Genomic DNA, 22,717 nt, shown 5'->3' with positions numbered 1-22,717 from the left:
TTGCATGAAATAGTGCTTGAAAATATAGTACTTATTAATTTCGTATTTATTTCCACAAAGCCATTATTATATTGAAGATTCATGCATAGCTGTCAACCAAATCCTAAACAAATCTCAGTGCTATCACCTCTCCTTTTGAAGTAATATCTAAGTGTACTGTAAACATTTTGTGAACACTCTTTTTCAAGTGTTTTGTTATTATAACGTGTCTGCATTTAATATAAAATATTAGGTAAAATGTACAGGAATAGCTGCTTCCTACAGTTATTGATTATTTTTCTTTTGGTATAATGATTAGTACCCTAGAAAGTATTGTTCATCTATAATAATTCATATCTTTCTTGGCAGCATTTATAATTGACCTTTCTATTGGGCATAACTGGCCCATTTCATAAATAGAAACAATAATTATGGACCAAAAGAAGGACAATTATGGTAGATGGCATTCGACAATAATTTGTTTATGCATGCATACAAGATCTATAAAATGATTAAATAATAATCTTCCATTTATCAAATGTAAATGATCTTCTGTGAGTGCATATTATCTAGGAATAACAAACCACACATAATTTTGCTGTATTAATTTGTTGGCGGAAATATAGACCAGAGTGGAAAGAATTTTATTTTACCCTGCCACAACCTGGTCTTCTTATAGTATTTAAAGAATTACAGAAACCGGTTATTTGGACTTTGTTGGCTAGGATATTATAATTCTTTAACCAATAATGATTATGTAGGTCTAGCCCATATTTTAACAGACTGTCACCATTTTAGCATGGACACTTGGACAAAACTGGTGTGTTTTATTTACTGGAGTTGTTTCTGTATCAAATTATGAATAATAATTTGTAGCTCTAGTTAACATACAAAGCTTTACCAGTACAGTATAAGAAATATGATGTCTTGTTTTCTAAGTCCACAATAATGCTTGAATTGGGAACAGTTTATATAAAAATACTGTAAGATCATGAGTTTAAAATGTTAACAAATATCTTGAGAAATCAGTGATACACTAATTTTGAAAAAAATAACTTGCAAGTTCTGGAAAATGCTGTTGAACTTGTATTGCATAGAGCAAAAGTTTGAGACCGCTCCCTTAAGTGTGTGAAGGAAGAGCCAGCATCTCTTGGTTTCTGTTTCTTAAAATTAATTGAAGCAATTAATGAAACACTGATGGTACAGTATGTTATTACCCAGACTCATTCTGATGGAACTGTGTACAATCTTGGGAATTTTAAAATTCCTTCCTAAATCTGTGTAGGAGTTTAGTCCCACTGGATCAAACTGGACTTACTTCTAAATAGAGTTGAACAGAATACAGAAACATGGGAATTTTAGTCAGTGATATTTTCAGTGAGATCTTACATGGAAGGGCAACTTGTCCTGCAGAAGTTGCTGAACTGCAGTTTCCCGCAGCCTTAGACAGCATTGCCCATGGTGGGGGAAGGAGGTTGGAACTGCTGCCTTGCAATGTATGAAGACCCATAGGTTGCCCACTCAGGTTGAAAGTCTCACTGAGTTCAGTAGGACACTTCCTAGTAATCGAGCCTGGGACTGGAATGGATAGTTGAGGCCTTCATAGCCCTGAGTATAAGGAAGCCCTGCTTTAGCCTTAAGGTGAGTGGGGAGTGCGTGGGGTAGGGAATGGGAAGTCATGGGCCAAATGGAAGATTCTCCAGGTGACAGCCAAGCTATGGGCCACCAGTGGTCTTTCCTTCCCTCCGCCAGTGTTCAGAAATACTTACTCTCTAATAAGTGTGCTTAAAACTGAATTATCAGATTACAGTCCTAGATGCTCATGCCTGGAAGCATGTCCTGTTGAATACAGTAATGTTTGTTTCCATGTAAATATACAATAGATCTAGCTGGATCATATTGCTCTAACCTTGTATACACTTATCAGGGAATAAATATTCTTGAATGCAGTAGAATTTAACCTTTGAATAAATACCCTGTTTCCCCGAAAATAAGACACATATTAATTTTTGCCCCAAAAATGCATTAGGGCTTATTTTCAGGGGATGTTTTTTTTTCATGTACAACAATCTACATTTATTCAAATACAGTCATGTCATCTTCTTCTGGTTGCTGCACAAGGGTGGAGCATAGGGTTTCACTTAACTGGGGCTTATTTTGGGGGGTTAGGTTTATGTTACAAGCATCCTGAAAACTCCTACTAGGGATTATTTCCAGGTTAGGTCTTTTTGGGGAAACAGGGTATGCAGTCACACTGGTAATAGGGGAAGGCATGCCAAAATGTCTCTGGATTGCACCTAATTTACAATATTTTTAGTATCACCATCTCTTCTTAGCAAGTGGGAGGAGCTGTTCTTAGGGCCCTAAACATGCGAGCCTTTGGCTTTATATGGGATCGGTCTCAGAAGAGTAGCTTCCATGTACATTCAGGAAGAAACATTTGATAAAGTGGTAGCCAGTGCTTCTTATATTTTCACAGGCTGTCAGCTCCTATACTGTACTGTATATGGCTCCTTAAAAGCAGACAGCAAGACTCCACAGTGCTAGAAGTGGAATTGTCCGTTGAGAAATCTGTAGAGTGCTGTAGCTTAAAATTATTTATTTACTGATAAAGTCCTGGTTGCATTATGGTAAAGTAAAGCTTTTGTCTGAGAGCATTCATCTCTGTTATAATTCTTGAAAGGATAAAAGGTACCATTACTTGTTTTCCCGTCTTGTTAAAGAAAAAAGTCAATATGTAAACAAATCTCCATAACAGTAAATGGTTAGAGAAGCTATTTTTAAATGTTTCAAATAAGGATGTCTCATGCGTATTGAAACTGTAGCTGTTCACACTAACTGTGATTTAATCTATTTTAAAAATATTATTTTAACACAGTACATTCTGCAAGACATACGGTATGCTAGAGGGTATATGCTATATTTATCCTGCACGTGCATTTGTGCAAGGCAGCCAGCAGCTGCAAAACCATTTTAAAAGCAATGGAAAATAAATAACAACACAGTATCCTCATAAGGCATAAAGATTCTGATGTGGTAGTCTTGAAAAGCTCTTAACACCCACATTTGGTCCTGTCTAGTCTAGGGGTACCATTGTTGGTCATTGACATCACTTTATGTTTTCTGCCATTATTTTGTCCGTTTTGCATGCCCCACATACTCCAGTTCCCACCAGCCACAGCCAACATGGTTAATGGTCAGAGAGGATGAAGGCTGCAGTGGATCACATTGAAAGTGGCCAGGGCTGCCTCTGCTTATGATGAAAGGGAATGTGTTCTGTCCAAGCAGTGTGGGATTCAAAGTTATTTATATTCAGTATGCTAGGCTACTGACATGACATAGGAAGGTCAGCTTAAATCCACAGCGGAAAATAGCAGAGCTTCTGTAAGTTATTTTTGTGTACTACAACACCCATAGTCCACCAGCCAGCAGGAAGCTAAGAAAAAAGAATTTCCATGAGCTCTGTAAGATAGAGCGGCTTGACTTTAGGCCTGTATCACAGCTGTGGCTAAAGCGTAATTCTGTTTTTCACCCACACACCTCAGCCCAATTTTTTTACATGACAGAAAGCTTGTCCCTTGCTTTTCGCTTTCACAGTCCTCACTTCTGTGTTATGCACGTTTTGCACGTTTAGCCACAGAACTGCACCGCTAAAACCAGATTGACTTCCTTGGGATTTGATTATCCCAAAGGCTCAAGAAGACTAGAGACTTAATTGGCAACCTTGATCTCTGTGGCTTTCAGCTGTGAAGAATTCCTGTACTTGAAGTCTTGCTTAGCACTGACAGTCTTCACATTATTGTAAATTATGAAGTGTATAGAAAAGAACTCTTTATTCCCCCCATGCCATTCTTTATTCTACTCTGTTTTTTATGCTTTTAATGTATTGCACGTGGACCTTAAATGCACATGAAAGAAACCCAGGAATGTACTTCATTTGTGGTGCTCTTAGTGAGTCACCCCCAAACTCCTTTACATTTCTGCCTGTGTTTCAGGTGTATTTCAACGGCTACCATGGTGACACCTCCGAAACAATTTTAGTGGGCCATGTGGATGAGTCTGGTCAAAAGTTAGTGGAGGTTGCCAGGAAATGTCGAGACGAAGCAATAGCAGCTTGTGAACCTGGGGCTCCTTTCTCTGTAATTGGAAACACAATCAGGTAAGCCTTACAGTGACAAGTAAAGGGAAGGCTGGCAAGTGGGACAAAGGTTATTGGTGGTTTGGTATAAAGCTGATGACATGTTTTATGATTCATAACCATCATTTCAGTCTGATATCACGATGTGAACTGCCAGGCTGTAATGCTGTTCTCTGGGTAAGAAAGGATTTTTTAAAAAGTAAATTACACCAGGTAGGATCAGCAGAGACACCTGTAGAAAGAGCCAAAGACATCTGTAAAACTGGACACAGGTATGATTGAGTGGTTGGTGTTTTGTTGTGTGTCTTAATTAAATCGTCATAGGAATATTAGAGGTGGGGCTCATATATTCATTCATAATAAATATATTCTGGAATGAGTGCATTAGTGCCAGGAGAAACTGATAACCAAAAAAAGCTTAAAATCATTCAGTGTTTAGAAATAACCTTTTTATAAATATTTCTTTTATTAATACCCAAATGCAAATAAATAAATATAAAGGAGGGAGAACTCTCATTAGGAGTTCCCCACTCCTTTTAGGGGAAAGGCATCAACCGTAGTGCAGCACAATAAAACTGTAGTGGCCAATCCTGTTCCCCTTGATTAAAACCTATTACTGAGTTCTTTTACGACATCTGAACAATTTTCTCTTGAAGCTGCATCTTGCACCCTTTCATTAATATGTTTACAAATGCTATTTGGTGGTGGGGGAGTTGGGTGAGTCTGGATGTCTGTGAAACGTGGCTTCCTCAGAACCCTGAGCAGATGCTGTCTTCTCCCCACCCCCTGTATGAATCTTCAGATACTTTAAGAGAAATAAGAAAAGAGAGCAGCAAAATATCAGTTTGATGTTATTTATAGCTTTAAAAATATTGTAACAGAGTCTGAATCAAACTTTAGTAAAACCACTTTGGGTTATATCTGAGAAGCTTTTATTGAAGACTTTATATAAAATTGTGTTTTTGACAGTTTTAAATTACAGGCTAACTAGCCTGGGGGAAAAAGGAGAGTGTCTTTCTGTTCTTTCATAGGAAATGTTGAATCAGACCCCTACTGTGAAAAGAAATTTAATGCATATCTCACTATCTTACTGTCCATGAATATAATAGAAGTGAATTCAGAATGTAGTTTTATTTTTGCAAATGGGATGAGTCTATGGAGGCACCTCTGTATTTTTGAACACCTAGGGTTCAACAAATTTACTGGTGGTGGCTCTTGCATTTTAACAAAATTTATTCTTGAGTCGAAGGGGCACAGAAGACGAGATTCTTATTCAAGCATTCTCTCGAGCACTGCATTCATGGCTGTGTCTAAAGGGCATGTCAGCCTTTGATTCTCTCTGAGAGGTAATTATCCTTTTCCTGTCACGGAACAACAAATGATAGCTAACTACAGAGGCACATTTGCAGTAGTCACATTCATCAACTGCAGGAGAAAAAAAATTCAATTTAATTGTGCAACACAGCTGCACATAGGCTTTTTGAACATTTCTGTTGTTCTCCCTGTCTTGCTATTCCTCCCTGCCACATCTAATTTTTTTAAACTTTTTCCCCCCTTCCTGCTTATTTTTTTCTCTCTCCCTCTCCTCCCCCCCTTTTTTTGTCTCTTCTTCCATTTTTACTCTCTGTACTTTCTTGTTAAAGTAATTTTCCTTTGTGGCTCTCATTCTTTTCCCCCCCATTGAAGGCTATGAATGCAGAAAATTATCACAATTACTCATATAATTGAGCCTCTTTGTAGCAAGTGCAACTCCAGTAGCCTTTCTCCATCATGAAAATGGTTTCATTATAGGGTTTTTCATATTCTCTGACACCATCTACACAGAGGAACAGGCGTGCAGATGAGATGTACTAGGAATAGGGTAGATCAGGAAGGTCACAGTGGGAATAATTAGCTCTGCTATGGAAAGAGCATCTAGGCCTTTTACTGCTACATAAATGTACTGTCCGTGGCTTTTAGTCACAAAAAAACTTACTAACAAATGGAGCTCCCGCCTACTACTTTGAAAAAAAGATTTGGATCAACACTACAATTTTCCATCATTAAGACTAATAACACGGAGCCTAGTATACATCAAGGGGAATAAAAAGAAAAATCTCACATTCAAGTGGCGACTGGGTGCTGACCTTTGTTCCCCTTTTTTGTGTACGACTTAACTCTTTACAAAAAAGAGCCACACGCCACACCAACATGCAGGTGAACTCCAGCCACTGCTCGCAAAGGACAGCATTCACTCGGAAAATCTGATAAATCTCCATGCAGGATAATGTGTTTCATTAGATTCACTACATTAATTCTAGTTGTATTTTTTTTTTTAAGAAAGAAAAAGAGAAGAGCAGAATTGAAAGAGACATTGGTCTCTCTTTTCTGCTCCCTCTTCCTTCCTTCCTTCCCCTTTTGATGATGATGATGACTATTATTTTTGTTGTTGCTGCTGCTGTTGTTGTTGTTACTATTACTGTTTTGATGCAGAGGTCGGTATTTTCACAGCATGTAAATGTGTATGCAAAGCTCTGTCGAAAAGCAAATTAATCAGGATTGGTCCGTAGTCACAACTGCACATGCAGTAAAAAGACGGTGATCATCTGGGCTCCCACTCCCCTCTCTTTAGACTGCATTCTGTGTTTAAATGTGCTAGTTTTGTTCAAACCTTCCTACAGCTGAAGGTATTCCTGACCTATAGTACTCAGTAGGCTTTGTTTTTTATGTTGCTGTATGCGGAACTAGAATTTAGCGGGGAAAAGATACAGCTTCTATTCTTCCTTTCTAGTCTTAGCAGAGAGACCTATGAAGCTCTAGAAGTGCTCTTTCTTCCTACAGATGTAGTCAGTATGTTTGCAATAGAAAACATATTATACCAATGTATAGGATGGATATGAATGAATTTGGAAAATAGAATCTTCTTTAATTTGGTGGCTAGAGTAAAAAAGAACCATAGCATATCTTATAGGAAGTTAAATCAAGCAAATGAATAAATTTGCAAAATGACAGTGCAGGTTAGTAACTTTCTAAGCAAAGGAAACCAGCATCTTTTTTCTTCAGTCCATTTGTGTTGCCTGAGAGAGAATGTGTGTGCGCATGTGTGCACACAGGTACACATGTACACATATACACTACATACCTTATGGGATTTTTCTTTTGTATTGGTTAACATCCTATACAAATTACGGTTTCTGAAATAATGAATTAAAATCCCTAAAAGTGATTGCATAGAGCCAAACAAATGCAAACATAGTTACACTTAAATCAAGCCAATTTGTAGTTAAAATTACTAAGATAAGAGTATCAATAAATGGTTTCTCAATGTTTTAACTTATAAATATATGTTTTGATATTAACTTAGAACAATACAAAGGCAGACTTTTAAAAAAGAAATCTGTTTCTATCCGATTATGCACATTTAAACAATAAGTGGCTCAGGCAAAATAAGTCATTTTAATGTCATCTGTGATAGATTTTCTTTGACAGCTACTGTAAATTACAATTACACTGCTTCTCCCTGTGCGTGAAAGTAAGCATTCCAATAAATTATCTTTTATTTCAATCCATCATGTCTGCCTTTCAGAAATGGAGCACTTCATAAAAAAAATTCAGTGCTATTGTGAGGAAAATATAGTAATTTGTGTTAGTTTGAAACTAAAAATGCACCATTCTTTAGGGAGAAAGCCTACAATTGTGGGCTTTCACAAGTATTATTAATTGCACATCCTCGTTCATTGTGATTAAAGGGATTCCCTAAATTTATGCATTTTGTAATTTAGAATGGCTGCTTAAGGAAAATATCTTAAATCTTTCCAAAAGCAATGTGTGATCAACCAGGTGTGCTCACATGATGCAAATAACTAAACTAATAACCTCAAATGTCTGTTCAAAAGTTGAGTTACATCCACACTGCTTGCTTCTGCTCTGAGCATTGTTGATCATTGTGGCCGTTAGTAGTAGTTGGCCACGTGTGCCCTTCATGTGCTTGTGAGTGTTACGCAATATTGCCTTTAACAGTCATTACCTTGCTTGTTCTTTAAATCAGCATTTCTCACTGCCTCTTTTGAACATTTGCCCCTTCGCTATTTTCCCCATATAAAAATAAGAAGCACTCATCGAGCAAGATCTGTAGAGATCTCTAATAACACAAAATGTAAGGAGCAAGACAAAGTTTGCAAAGTTCACCCCATGGATCAGAGTGGTCAACAAGAAGTTAAAGCTCAAGAGTGGCTAATGAGGGACTATAGATGGATGGATGGCTGTTGATACCCTCATGGTGCAGTGGTTAAACTGCTGTCCTGCAGCCAAAACTATGCTCATGACCTCGGGTTCAATCCCAGGTAACTGGCTCAAGGTTGATTCAGCCTTCTGTCCTTCCGAGATCGGTAAAATGAGTACCCAGCTTGCTGGGGGGGGGCAATGTGTAGCCTGCATAATTAACTTGTAAACCGCCCAGAGAGTGCTTGAAGCACTATGGGCAGTATATAAGCAGCACGCTTTGCTTTACCCTGGAAACAGCCTTTTGTGTAGCAACACTGAAGCTGGGATACTTGTCCCTACTGTATCAGTGCAATAATAGCACTGTCCATTATAGCCATATCGTTCATTCCTTTGGATGGGGATGGTCAGTCCTCATGAGAAGTCATGGTTTCGCCTTGGTATGTGCTTCCATTAAGAAATGTGACTTGTGAACTAGTCATTGGTGGCTATAGAGACTATTTTCCATGTGCTGTCATCCCAAGAGCAGGGACTTCAATTAACTCTGTGATTACAGATGCAGTTGTGCATGTACCGTTTTTTTCATGGGAGCAGGTACCCAGCCATCCTTAGGTCTGCTCGTATAGACAGGGATTTTATGGCATCCAGTGAAAGAAAGATTGCAGGATGTTTTCAAGGCAGAGTATGCAAGTCCTGATATCCTCTGTGTGTACATCAAGCTGGTTCTTACCTGCAATAAAAAATCTCATGCCGACAGGATTTTGGTTCACTTCACATCTGATGCCAAAATAATGCCAGCATAGCCTCTATGAAAGTGGTATGCCTTCTGAGATATTTATATAAGAAATATTACTTTCATGGGCTGAAGACCATTCAACTGTCCAGAAATAGATGGTACAATGCTATCTCAGAATTAAATCTGTTGCTGAGGAGACGGGTCAGATATCTGAAGCCATCCACCCCCCCCCCCCCAGGAAAACTGAGACATGGGAAAGGATTCTAGCCAACTAGCATAGTGTGCATGCAGATTTGGGACAGAAGCATTTTCACACAAGTAATTCAGTGCAAATTTTAAGGCTCTATGGCCGTATTGGAGACTTGTCCTATAACGTAGTAGACTTTTCCTTTTTTTTTCTTTCCTAAGAAAACTCTCTTGTATTGTGTGTTGTTATTGGGCAGAATTCTGTTGGCATTCATATGACGTCTGCATAACTGGCTGTGGTAAATTTACGAAGTTCCAGGATATGTCTTGGTTGTGGTAACCCCCCCTGACAGTACAGCCAAGATGGACCCCAGTACTGTACCTTGTCAGTTAACTACAGCAAGTTACAGAAAACGTACACAAACATCAGTAGAATTCTAGCCATTGTTTCACAAAAACAGGGTTTTTTTTAAAAAAAAATGGCTTACACTCCCTCAAGTCTCCTTCAAACATTGGCTGAAATCATGCTGCATAGCTCTTAGTGTGCAATGTGAAACAATAGCAAAGACTGCACACACCCACACACGCAAATAATGCGTTACAAGTAGTGCCCTCACTTGTAATGTGTTACATCTAAGGTCTTTCTAGGCTTGCATGAAATTTTGCTGAAAGGAAGTCTTTGCTTTCTGTTCTTTAGCTTTCCTCTTGGTTAAGTTTGAGCCCAATACTAATCTTCTTGGCCTGATCTGACGAGAAACATTTTGGGGGGGGGGGAACCCTCATCCACCTTCATTTTACTGGAATGTCTGTGAATATTACACTTCCTGTCACTTTCCTTTTCCCGATTCTTAAACCTAGGGGGCCTTTCACTTACATGCTCACCGCCTCCTTCCTCCTGTCACTTCTCTGTAGAACTCAAGAGGGCTGCCAGATGTGTAGCACCCAATTTTCAACCATCCTACAGAAGGCTTTCCTGAATTAGCTGTCCAGGTCTGTCTTTCCCGGACTACATGATGATGATCTTTAAATGCTGCTTTTTACATTTCCTCTAACAGCTACAGGACTATTATCTAATGGTCCAGTATATAAAATGTTGAGTGTTGAGTTAAGAAATTTGGGATTTGTCTCCTGTAGTCATTCATAGCCTCACTGGTTCACTTTAGGTGAGTAAATCCTTTCAGTCTGCTTTCCATGATTTTGCCCTGTTTTTGGCATCAAGAGCTACCTCTAGTGCTAGTAGGAAGTTGCAGGTTACTTCCTCCCTTCTCTCTGTCTCTCTCTCACTCACTCGGACACACACAGAGGGAGAAACGGGGGGGGGGGAGGGGGAGGGAGAAGGCTTTTATCAGAAGTGGCTACTTCCGGGTTGTTGCCTTCCCCACGGTCAGCAACCACTGTAAGCAGGGATGCCTCTTGGTTGCTTGAGGAGCGTGGAGAAGGTGAGTGTTGACTCACTGTCTTCTGCTGCTGCGGTTCCTTCAAACTTTCTGTTCTAACAATTTGTTCAAATTGATCTGGTTAAGTTGGAGGACTGCTTCCGTTTATTCATTTTTGGTCCATTTGGAACAAAAGAGGGTTAAATACAAAAAAACCCTGTAAGTGCAATCATTATTTATGCCCAGCCCTATTATTAGGCAGAGTGGGGCAGCCACCACCAGGCAGAAGAGAGAACAGCAGACTGTTAATGGATCATTACTTTATTTTAACTGCAAGCCAGTTATGTTGCCTGAGGTGTCATAATAGCTCGACTGACCATTGTATGATGTATCCAGAATGACTGATGGTGAATTATTTTCCTCCTGCCCTGGACAGCAAAATATCTTTGGCAGCCCTGGTCTTTACAGAGAAAAAAAAAACACCACCACAAAACTGCTTTTATACATAATGTTAGAATTGTTGCTTTTAAGTATGGGATCTTATTTTGTTATTTCTGTCACCATAGCTATCTTGACTTTGAATGCTGTTACTCATCCTGACGTTTAGAGACATGGCAGATACTGCAGTGATGTATAAATCTATGATCTCAATATTAGGCCTTCCCCAGAATTTAGGTGCCTTCCCCTTCTTGAACCCCCGTGGCCATTAGTGGTGCTGCAGGAGCAACTCCATTCAGCAGAGAGAGTGGGAGGAGAAGCGGGGTGCAAAACACATGGCTGGGAGACACAGGTGGCCCCACAGTTCCTGGTTGCACATCCCAAGCAAGGAAGCTTGCTGGACATGAGATTGCTGAGGGCCTCGTATCGCTCAACTGTGGAAGAAAGCCAGATCCACTTGTCCAATGGGCACGTGTCAGGAATTTTCAAAGTAAATGATCACTTTCCTCCAATGGAGGAAAAGACAGCAGAAACCTCCATTGTGCTGCCTTGTGTAGACATCGCCTTATTGAAGTAAATGTTAAGTGGAATTAACTTTTCCAGTCATTATTGGCATTATTTACATTGCCTGGTTCCTGAAATGAGAAGCTAAGGCACTTGAAGCCTGCCTGGAGTCCCAGCCTGTGTTCTGATAGCTGTTTCCTCTAAACCTAGTGTGTTTGTTGGGGGGGGGGGTATTTGTATCTGTTCACATTGATGTTTAGGTAAAAAGATCATCCTGATGTTACTCTAGACTTGCTGAAATAGATGCACCTCATCTCTTTATTAATGTTGTAGGCTTTCAGGACGAACGTACCCATGTACCTTTCCTCTCTGCACCATGGAAGTTGCTCAGAGTGATAGAAACACTTGTGCTACAGAGGCATAGGGAAAGTATTAATATTGAGGGCCTAATATTGAGATCATAGATTTATACATCACTGTAGTATCTGCCATGTCTCTAAACGTCAGGATGAGTAACAGCATTCAAAGTCAAGATAGCTATGGTGACAGAAATAATAAAATAAGATCCCATACTTAAAAGCAACAATTCTAACATTATGTATAAAAGCAGTTTTGTGGTGGTGTTTTTTTTTTCTCTGTAAAGACCAGGGCTGCCAAAGATATTTTGCTGTCCAGGGCAGGAGGAAAATAATTCACCATCAGTCATTCTGGATACATCATACAATGGTCAGTCGAGCTGTTATGACACCTCAGGCAGCATAACTGGCTTGCAGTTAAAATAAAGTAATGATCCATTAACAGTCTGCTGTTCTCTCTTCTGCCTGGTGGTGGCTGCCCCACTCTGCCTAATAATAGGGCTGGGCATAAATAATGATTGCACTTACAGGTTTTTTGTATTTAACCCTCTTTTGTTCCAAATGGACCAAAAATGGATAAACGGAAGCAGTCCTCCAACTTAACCAGATCAATTTGAACAAATTGTTAGAAGAGAAAGTTTGAAGGAACCGCAGCAGCAGAAGACAGTAAGTCAACACTCACCTTTAAGACATGAAGAAGCAGACAAGGATGGCAGTCTGACTTCGCAATGGCTGGGATATCTGGCCATGCCATCATTTTGCAAAGCGGAAAGCCAGAAAGGGAAAATTTGTCCCTCTTCAATCAGGTGTAATTTGTGGTACAGTCACACAGCAAGAGATTTCACTTAGTCAGATGCTCATCTGTTGTCAGCCTAGCTGATGAGATCTACAGCTCAGAAAAGCACTACACTGCCGATCTTGATTGTTTGTGTGTTAACTGCTGCTGACCCACAATAAACTTCTAAAGTGGGCAAGCCCTTAGTGGCAGTAATGTGGTCCAGCAGACTGTTACCGCTATTGGGTTTTTGGAGAATCTGCATACCAATCTCTGCTGAACCATACAGTATTATTAATGACACACCTATTGAAAAGATGGTTTAGGGACAGTAAAGCATTGAGCAGCCCAAATTTTCAGGTGCAAGGTTGTGGAAGGAAGGAGAAAGTGCTCCCTCTTTTTAAAGTGCTTTCTGACTACAGTATAAAGTAGCTTAGTACTGTTTGACTTTGAGTTCAGGCACAGAGGCTTTACAATGCTATCCTAACTCAAAATATGGTTGCTGTAGGGAGCTGGCACGGTTGGAAGCCTCTTCTGCCATCAGAAATGCCTCTATACTGGCAGAGCCCCCCCCTGCTGCCCCATCTCAGAGGTCTGCTAGCAGAATTGGTTGTGATCAGCATAATAGATGTCGGAAGAGAGGAGTCAGAAGAGAGGTGGAGAAGGGGTGAAGTGGGGAAAAAAGAGTCAAATTAATCCAGCATTTGTCACATTATGCCAGCACCATGTTAGGCCCAGGTGAAGATAGTCCTAAATAATTTCTGGTGTCTCCAGGCTTGGAGGGGTTTGATTCAACACCATTTAAGCTGGCCTAGTGTCAACCGATCTGACACTCAGCCATCTTAACTAGTTAGGATTGTGCTGTGAAACTCCTTTGGGGCTCACAAATAGTAAAAGGGACCCCAAGAAACCTTTCGAAGAAACAAATATGGAAAATTAATAGAATGTTAGATATACAAAACAATACAAGCAGAATTAAATTGTGTTGTCATGGAAATTTGTGATAAGTGGTGGATATGTACGGTTTGTACCTTTTCTGTTCCCATTGCCCATTCATAGGATCTAATCAAGAGGCATTGCTAGGCACTTAATATATTTGGGGCATATACCAGTAATGACCGAAAACCTTGCATTTTCAAAGTCAAGTTCATCTTTTAAAGTTTTAGTTGTATGTTTAAAATATGCAAAAAAGTATCCACTGATATTTACTTTCAAATAATCCTACATTCTGACTAGCTTAAATTCCCTGCTTATTGGGAAATGCTTATGCTGCTGATCTATAGCCGGATAATGCAGCCCCGGATGTTACTGGTTTGCCATTGACGCTGCCCACCATGGGAATGTAGCTTCGTTCATCGTTGTTTAGTCGTGTCCGACTCTTCGTGAGCTCATGGACCAGAGCACTCCAGGCCCTCCTATCTTCCACTGCTTCCCGTAGTTTTGTCAAATTCATGTTGGTTGCTTCACAGACACTGTCCAGCCATCTCATCCTCTGTCGTCCCCTTCTCCTCTTACACTGCCATTACACTTTCCTAACATCTTTTCCAAGGAGTCTTCTCTTCTCATGAGATGGCCAAAGTACTGGAGCCTCAGCTTCAGGATCTGTCCTTCCAGTGAACACTCAGGGTTGATTTCCTTTAGAATTGATAGGTTTGTTCTCCTTGCAGTCCAGGGGACTCTCAAGATCCTCCTCCAGCACCACAATTCAAAGGCATCACTTTTTCGGTGGTCTGCTTTCTTTATGGTCCAGCTCTCACTCCCGTACATCACTACAGGAAAAAACATAGCTTTGACTATTCGGACTTTTGTTGCCAAGGTGATGTCTCTGGTTTTTAAGATGCTGTCAAGGTTTGTCATTGCTTTCCTCCCAAGAAGCAGGCGTCTTTTAATTTCGTGGCTGCTGTCTCCATCTGCAGTGATCATGGAGCCCAAGAAAATAAAATCTGTCACTGCCTCCATATCTTCCCCTTCTATTTGCCAGGAGGTGATGGGACCAGTGCCCATGATCTTAGTTTTTTTGATATTGAGTTTCAGGCCGTTTTTTGCACTCTCTTCTTTCACCCTCATTACAAGGTTCTTTAATTGCTCCTCACTTTCTGCCATCAGAGTGGTATCATCTGAATATCAGAGGTTGTTGATATTTCTTCCGGCAATCTTATTTCCGGTTTGGGATTCCTCCAGTCCAGCCTTCCGCATGATGTATTCTGCATATAAGTTAAATAAGCTGGGAGACAATATACAGCCTTGTACTCCTTTCCCAATTTTGAACCAATCAGTTGTTCCATATCCAGTTCTAACTGTTGCTTCCTGTCCCACATATAGGTTTCTCAGGAGATGGATAAGGTGGTCAGGCACGCCCATTTCTTTAAGGACTTGCCATAGTTTGCTGTGGTCCACACAGTCAAAGGCTTTTGCATAGTCAATGAAGCAGAAGTAGATGCTTTTCTGGAACTCTCTGGCTTTCTCCATAATCCAGCGCATGTTAGCAATTTGATCTCTAGTTCCTCTGCCTCTTTGGAATCCAGCTTGTACTTCTGGGAGTTCTCAGTCCACATACTGCTGAAGCCTACCTTGTAGAATTTTGAGCATAACCTTGCTAGTGTGTGAAATGAGTGCAATTGTACGGTAGTTGGAGCATTCTTTGGCACTGCCTTTCTTTGGGATTGGGATGTAGACTGATCTTTTCCAATCCTCTGGCCACTGTTGAGTTTTCCAAACTTGCTGGCATATTGAATGTAGCACCTTAACAGCAGCATCTTTTAAGATTTTAAATAGTTCAACTGGAATGTCATCACTTCCACTGGCCTTGCTGTTAGCGAGGCTTTCTAAGGCCCACTTGACTTCACTCTCCAGGATGTCTGGCTCAAGGTGAGCAACTACATTGTCTGGGTTGTACAGGATATGCAAATCTTTCTGATATACAGTGGTGCCTCGCTTAGCGATGTTAATTGGTGCAGCAAAAATCGCTGCTAAGCGATTTCTTCGCTAAGCGATTTTAAAAAGTGCATTAAAACGCGTTTAATGCGTTCCTAAGGGCTTAAAAACTAACCTTATGTGAAAATCCTCCATTGCGGCGGCCATTTTCGGTGCCTCTAAAACGAGGCAAAACAGCAGGCGGCCATTTTGGAACCGCCGATCAGCTAGCCAAAAATGGGGGCTTTGCGATGAAGGCTTCCCTGCGATCATCGCAAAGTGAAATTTCCCCATAGGGGCCATCGCAAAGTAATCGCTCTTGCGATGGCAAAAAGTCCATCGCAAAGCGATTTCATCACTATATGGAGTGATCACTATGCGAGGCACCACTGTAATTCCTCTGTGTATACTTGCCACCTCTTCTTGATGTCTTCTGCTTCTGTTAGGTCCCTCCCATTTTTGTCCTTTATCGTGTCCATTTTTGCACAAAATGTTCCTCTAATATCTCCAGTTTTCCTGAACAGATCTCTGGTTTTTCCTTTTCTTTTATTTTCCTCTATTTCTTTGCATTGTTCATTTAAGAAGGCCCTCTTGTCTCTCCTTGCTATTCTTTGGAAGTCTGCATTCAATTTTCTGTAACTTTCCCTATCTCCCTTACATTTTGCTTCCCTTCTCCTCTCTGCTGTTTCTAAGGCCTCGTTGGACAGCCACTTTGCTTTCTTGCATTTCCTTTTCTTTGGGATGGCTTTTGTTGCTGCCTCCTGGACAATGTTACGAGCCTCCATCCATAGTTCTTCAGGCACTCTGTCCACCAAATCTAGTTCCTTAAATCTGTTCTTCACTTCCACTGTGTATTCATAAGGGATTTGGTTTAGATTATGCCTGACTAGCCCAGTGGTTTTTCCTACTCTCTTCAGTTTAAGCTTGAATTTTGCTATGAGAAGCTGATGATCAGAGCCACAATCAGCTCCAGGTCTTGTTTTTGCTGACTGTATAAAGCTTCTCCATCTTTGGCTACAGAGAATATAATCAATCTGATTTCGGTATTGCCCATCAGGTGATTTCCATGTATAGAGTCACCTCTTGTGTTGTTGGAAAAGAGTGTTTGTGATGACCAGCTTGTTCTCTTGACAAAACTCAATTAGCTGTTGCCCTGCTTCATTTTGAACTCCCAGGCCAAACTTTCCTGTTGTTCCTTTCATCTCTTGAGTCCCGACTTTAACATTCCAATCCCCTAGAATGAGAAGAACATCTTTCTTTGGTGTCAGTTCTAGAAGGTGTTGTAAATCTTCATAAAATTGTTCAATTTCAGTCGCTTCAGCAATGCTAGTTGGTGCATAAACTTGGATTATTGTAATGTTGAAAGGTCTGCCTTGGATTCATATTGCCATCATTCTATCATTTTTGAGATTGTATCCCATTACAGCTTTTCCCACTCTTCTGTTGACTGTGGGGACTACTCCATTCCTTCTACGGGATTCTTGCCCACAATAGCAGATATGATAATCATCTGAGCTGAATTCACCCATTCCTGTCTATTTTAGTTCACTGATGCCCAGGATGTCGATGTTTATTCTTGCCATCTCCTGTTTGACCACCTCCAGCTTCCCAAGGTTCATAGATCTTACATTCCAGGTTCCCATGCAGTATTTTTCTTTGCAGAATTGAACTTTCCTTTCACTTCCAGGTACGTCCACAGCTGAGCATCCTTTCAACTTTGGCACAACCACTTCATTAGCGCTGGAGCTACTTGTACTTGTCCTCCGCTCTTCCTCAGTAGCATGTTGGACGCCTTTCGACCTGAGGGGCCCATCTTCCAGCGTCATATCTTTTAGCCTTTTGTTTCTGATCATGGGGCATTCTTGGCAAAGATACTGGAGTGGCATTGCCAATTCCTACCCCAGGTAGATTGTGTTTAGTTGGAACTGTCCACTATGTCCTGTCCGTCTTGGGTGTCTCTGCACGGCATAGCCCATAGCTTCTCTGAGTTACTCAAGCCCCTTCGCCACGACAAGGCAGCAATCCATGAAGCGGGTAGCTTCGTTAGAACTTTTCTAAAACTGAACTTTGCCCTTGGGCTGAAAGAGTAAGTGCTGGAGTAGAAGGGAAGTCACAATCCTTCCACACAATAATCAACTTCTGGTTACCCTGCATTTGGTTTATTTCACCAATATAACTGAGCATAGAAGACGTGGTGTAGAGTTGCTGTTACTGTAATGCAAATCGGGAGACCAGAAATTCTTGTAGACCTACTGGTAATAATTCAATGATCTTCTAGTAGATCCAGACTTGCCTTCTGCTCACTCTTGATATGAAGTAAGCTTGGAAAAAATGCACTTTATATTAATATTGCCTAAATAAATAGGAAGACAGTCACTCTCAAATAGAACATTGATTAGCTTACTTGGGCACTAGCAAAAATGGAGACAAAAACAAGGTGTGTGTGTGTGTGTGTGTGTGTGTGTGTGTGTGTCTCTGTGTGTGTGTGTGTGTGTGTGTGTGTGTGTGTGTGTGTGTGTGTGTGTGTGTGTGTGTGTGATGTGTGTGCCTGTTAACTTTCTGGCTTTTCCTGTGGAGTCCTCAGCAAAATACTATGTTAAAAATCTCTCCAATCCTATCAAGACTTTAAAAAAAAGAAAAGAAAAGAATTCTCTTAACTTCCCTGTTCCTGCTTCTTTGTGCCATTACTTAACTCCCTGTGAGTATTTAGCAGATCCATAAAGACATTTGAGCTGTCATACATTTGAGATCTATACTCTGCTGTGCTCCAGAATCAAACAAAATACTGTAATAGCTAAAGATTTTTTGTTGGTGTGGTAGGCGAGCAGTAGCTAATCTATAGGGCCTGTTCAAAAAAAAAAAAAAAAAGGAAAAAATCCATTCAAGGTGTTATCTGTGAGCGTCATTAAAAGTTATTGACCTAGTTCTTCACTCTTCCACTTTTCAGCACTGGGGTGCCGTTCATTGTGGCGGCTGCACTATTGTATTAGGAATACATTCTTGAGCAATGGGCCAAATCCATGGCTGGATGTGATAAAGCTGTGTGTAAATGGGCTCTGCACAAGGTGTAAAGCTCTCGCCTCCAGAGGAAAATAGGTTGTCTTATATGAAATCATGCCAACAAGAATGTTTTTTTTTTGTTTTTGTTTTTTGTTGTTTGTTGTTTTTTGTTTTTGTGTGTGTTTTTTTGGCCTTTTGAATATAAAGTGCCTTGAGCCTTTGGTTTCCTTAGAACTAATAAATCTCATGCGACGGGACCATCATGTGTGAGAACAACTCAGTTATAAGAGAACAATACCAAGATTTCCTTGCTCATCTACCAAAAGGATGTTCATGGCACAGTGTATGACTGCTGCTTCTCATGCATTTTAACTTCCCATTTGCGTTCTGCGGTGGGCAGATAATTACTGTGCTCATTTTGAGAGTAAGAAATAATAACAGCCCTCCGTCGCTGTGTTGATCTCTCTCTCTCTCTCTCTCTCTCTCTCTCTCTCTCTCACACACACACACACACACACACACACACACACACACACACACACACACACAGAGAGAGAGAGAGAGAGAGAGAGGGAGAGGGAGAGGGAGAGAGAGAGAGATTCATGTTGACTGATCATGCAGACACGACTTCAACATTAAGTCTCCTCTCCCCTCCTCCACCCTACTTTTTTTAAATGTCTTGCTTATTGTAGAAATCTACAGGTTCCAAAACGATGCACGGTTTATTGAGTTGGCCTAATAAAAACACTACACTAATAGGGAGTTTTGAACAGTTCATATGACCATCATGGCTACCTCTTGCTTTTCTTCTTATTGGGCAATTTGGGAAGAACTGGAATGTTGGACCATAAACTTCAATATGGATCCTTTAAACTGTGGCAGGATTTTTTTAAAATTAAAATCTTAAATGACTGCTGTAAGATATTTCTTTGACTCATAACATCAACCAGTTACCTTGTGAGAGCTGGAAGGGTGAAATATATTTAACAGTGATTCATTGTTCCCTCAATGCCCTCATTTTGATAGAAATGGTGCCCAGATGAAGCAATTGCAGAAGCAGGATATATTTTTGGATGTTCATGGCAATGCTGAGGTTTGGGGAAGGACAGAATGTTTTAAATTTTAAATTGGAAAGGGTGCCCCCACCTACCGCCCATCTATCAAGCCGCATCCCTCACCTTCCTTTCTCATGTGGAGTAGTGGTTAGAGCACAAGATGGAGACGTGAGAAACTAATTACAAGTCCCCACAAACCCACAAAACTCACTCAGAACTCATAGGTTCATCATTCTCTGTCAGGCTGACCTGCCTCACAGGGTTGTTGTGGTGAGGCTGAAATGAGAGAGGAGGCGAAATATCTACACCCTAGAGATAATTCGTGGGCAGGCAGGGTATAAATGAAGCTGACTGAGACATAAAATAGGGAAACTGAGGGAGGATCTGCACATAAATTATCTTGCTTGTGACACAGAAAACTTTATATAGTGTAGTTGAGGAAGACATGTCTACCTGGCTGGAATCCAGAACAAAAATAATTCCTTTTATGAGTAGGAACATAACTGCAAGATACTGGCTGAACTCCAGTTGGTACAATTTTCTGATATTAAATACTTCTCTTTCCCACATCAAGACCCCCAAAGGCTTCCCGGGGGCAAAGAGGTCTGTAGAGAGCCTCAAAACCTGAAGCAAGGGATACAAAATTTAATGTAAAGTGAAGAGTAACATGGTCGGGTATTGACCTGATTTTCATTGCATGGTGTAAACTTCTGCAACAGGACTTCAGCTAATGTTTGCTTTCTAATCCCAGGTTGTTAGACATGGTGACCTGAATATGCTTCCTGTGCAAAGAGGCATGTTTATTTTAAACTTGGTTCTACAAATTGCTGTCTTTTGCCATAACAAACACCTGTGCTCTCAAACTGTTATACTAAAGTTCACATGAATGTACCCCATATATACAGGATCACTCAGTTGGAAGAGTGCTGATTTTATCTGAAGTCTATGTTAATGCAAGCACACAGGGCCACTGTCAAATTCTTAGCCTGTGCAAATACATGCTATGGTGGATCCACGTTGGCTTTTTTGTATCCACATTAACCGTTCATGCATGCTTGGCCATAATAGGTTTACTGAGTTGTGAAACAACTACCGTGTTTTTCTGTGTATAAGACTATACTTTTGTCTAAAATTTTTAGACTAAAAATTGAGGGCCGTCTTATACACGGAAGTAAGCTGAGGAGAGAACAAAAACAACTGGAGGGGAAAGCAGGAATCAAAATGATCCTGCAGCACTTTGATCCCTTTCCTCCTACACTTGCTAGGCCCCACTTAGATTTCTTAATTTTGGATTAGAAAAGTGGGGTGTGTGTCTTATACATGGGGGTGTCTTATACATGGAAAAATGTGGTAAATGTCTTAAGGTGCAGTGGAACATTTCTCCTTTTTATGGAAATCATGCCCCCACAGGCAACCATAGTGACTGTGACAAGCACAGTTGTCTGTGTCCATCTAGATGTACGAAAACAGCATCTCAGTGAGGAGGTGAACAGTAACCTTCACCTCATGCCTCAGTGGTATGATGGTGCCTTTAAAGGACATTGCCCATTTTTGGATTTATTTCCCTCAGATTGACTTAGGGAGGTGGGAAACACTGGTTCCATGCACCTTCAATCAAGAGGAATGTGGGCGATGATAGGGAGATGCTGCTCATCAGCCCAGACACTGCTGATCTGGATTGGGCAGTCCTAGATCCAGACCCTGGTACTTTGCTGGGTGAGGCAAGGGACAGAATACCTCTCTCATTCCACACAAAGAAACAGAATGTGTGGGCAGCTGAATGTTACTTCAGCCGTGATAAGCGGAACAGCACCTCCATCACTCCTGAGGAACACAGTCTGTCTCATAGATATAGGACAGGCCATGGGGTTCCCAGAACTGTGCTCTGAACAAAATTGCCTGGAGACCCAAGAGTAGTGATTGAGTGGTTGAACCCTAGCATCGACTGCATGAAAGAATTGCCTTGTGTGTCTTCCAGTAGGGCTGGCCCAGACCAGTAACCTGATTCAGTATAATGCAGTGTCATATAGAAATGAGGTTGGGGCTAGAAAGAACTTTCTGTAGTCTCAAACTATAACCAAGATCTCCTTTGTGGCGAAATCATCCTCTCCTTAAAAGCTGTAAGGACATATGCACATAGTGTTACTGTAAATTGTTTTGTGTATAATTTTTCAGCTTTACGCTTCTGTTTAGTCTAGTCTGATGCTTAATGGAGCTTCCAAGCCGTATCAATTTCCTGATTAAATGTAGCTTGCCAACAAATTTTGTCTGGTTTTTGAATGCTAGGCTAAATTGCTGAAAAACAAATTCATATATTGTCCTTCAGAAACCCTAAAGGTTTTCTGAATCTTATCCAGTGCCCAAATATGTATCATATCTCTCTGGAACAGAGATTCCCTCAGTGTGGTGATGATGCTTTGTGGGCTGTGTTCATTATTTCATAGATATACATTTGGGAGAGAGATAGCTCCTTTAGAACTGTGACCATCTTTCCAGTTTTTAGAAGAATTTAATCGGTAATGTCTTCTCTGCCACCAAAATATTGCTAAGAAGCCACACCTCAATTTATGTGAAAGTGCAGTGCCATTAATCTACTTTGACTTGGTAGATAATTGATGTTCATGATTAATTAAAAGCTATGACTTGTATTCTGTTTGCCATGGGTGGAGTGAAATGCTCCACCTGTGGAGCTCCTAAGATCTCCGGGGTTGCCTTGGCTTAAGCCAGAGAGTGCTGCCAATGGGGCCTATGCTTATGCAAGAAACCACGACATACTTCCCTGTATGAGTTGTAGAAGAGCCCACTGTGCTTGTAGCAGGTCAATAGGATTTGAGCCTGGGAAGTGTCATGATAATAATAACCTTAGAACTGCATAACTGGAAGGGACCCATATGGATCATGGAGTCCAGACCCTCACAAGGAGGCATCGTGGGGGATTGAACCTCTCGCTCCTCATCCAAAAACCTAAACTACTGAGCTATCCAGCAGTTCATGTTTAATTCCTTTTGGGGATTCTGCAATGTCTGCTTTTTTTTCCTGAAACATTTCTGCTTTTATTTTC

The 22,717-nt window shown here is 40.7% G+C and overlaps 1 protein-coding gene across 2 annotated transcripts in view; it reads left to right on the top strand.

The window, feature by feature from the left end:
- METAP1D (methionyl aminopeptidase type 1D, mitochondrial) overlaps positions 1–22,717 on the top strand; it is a 96,379-nt gene that overhangs the window by 67,841 nt on the left and 5,821 nt on the right. For both annotated transcript variants that reach the window (XM_072980030.2, XM_072980046.2), the window contains one exon: positions 3,975–4,138. In XM_072980030.2, the coding sequence (XP_072836131.2) occupies positions 3,975–4,138 (164 nt within the window). The remainder of the gene's footprint in view (positions 1–3,974; positions 4,139–22,717) is intronic.

This window comes from Pogona vitticeps, chromosome 1 (assembly GCF_051106095.1).
Source record: "Pogona vitticeps strain Pit_001003342236 chromosome 1, PviZW2.1, whole genome shotgun sequence".
Lineage (NCBI taxonomy): Eukaryota > Metazoa > Chordata > Lepidosauria > Squamata > Agamidae > Pogona > Pogona vitticeps.
The sequence above is the reverse complement of the archived record's forward strand: the minus strand, read 5'-3'. Positions and strand labels throughout refer to the sequence as shown.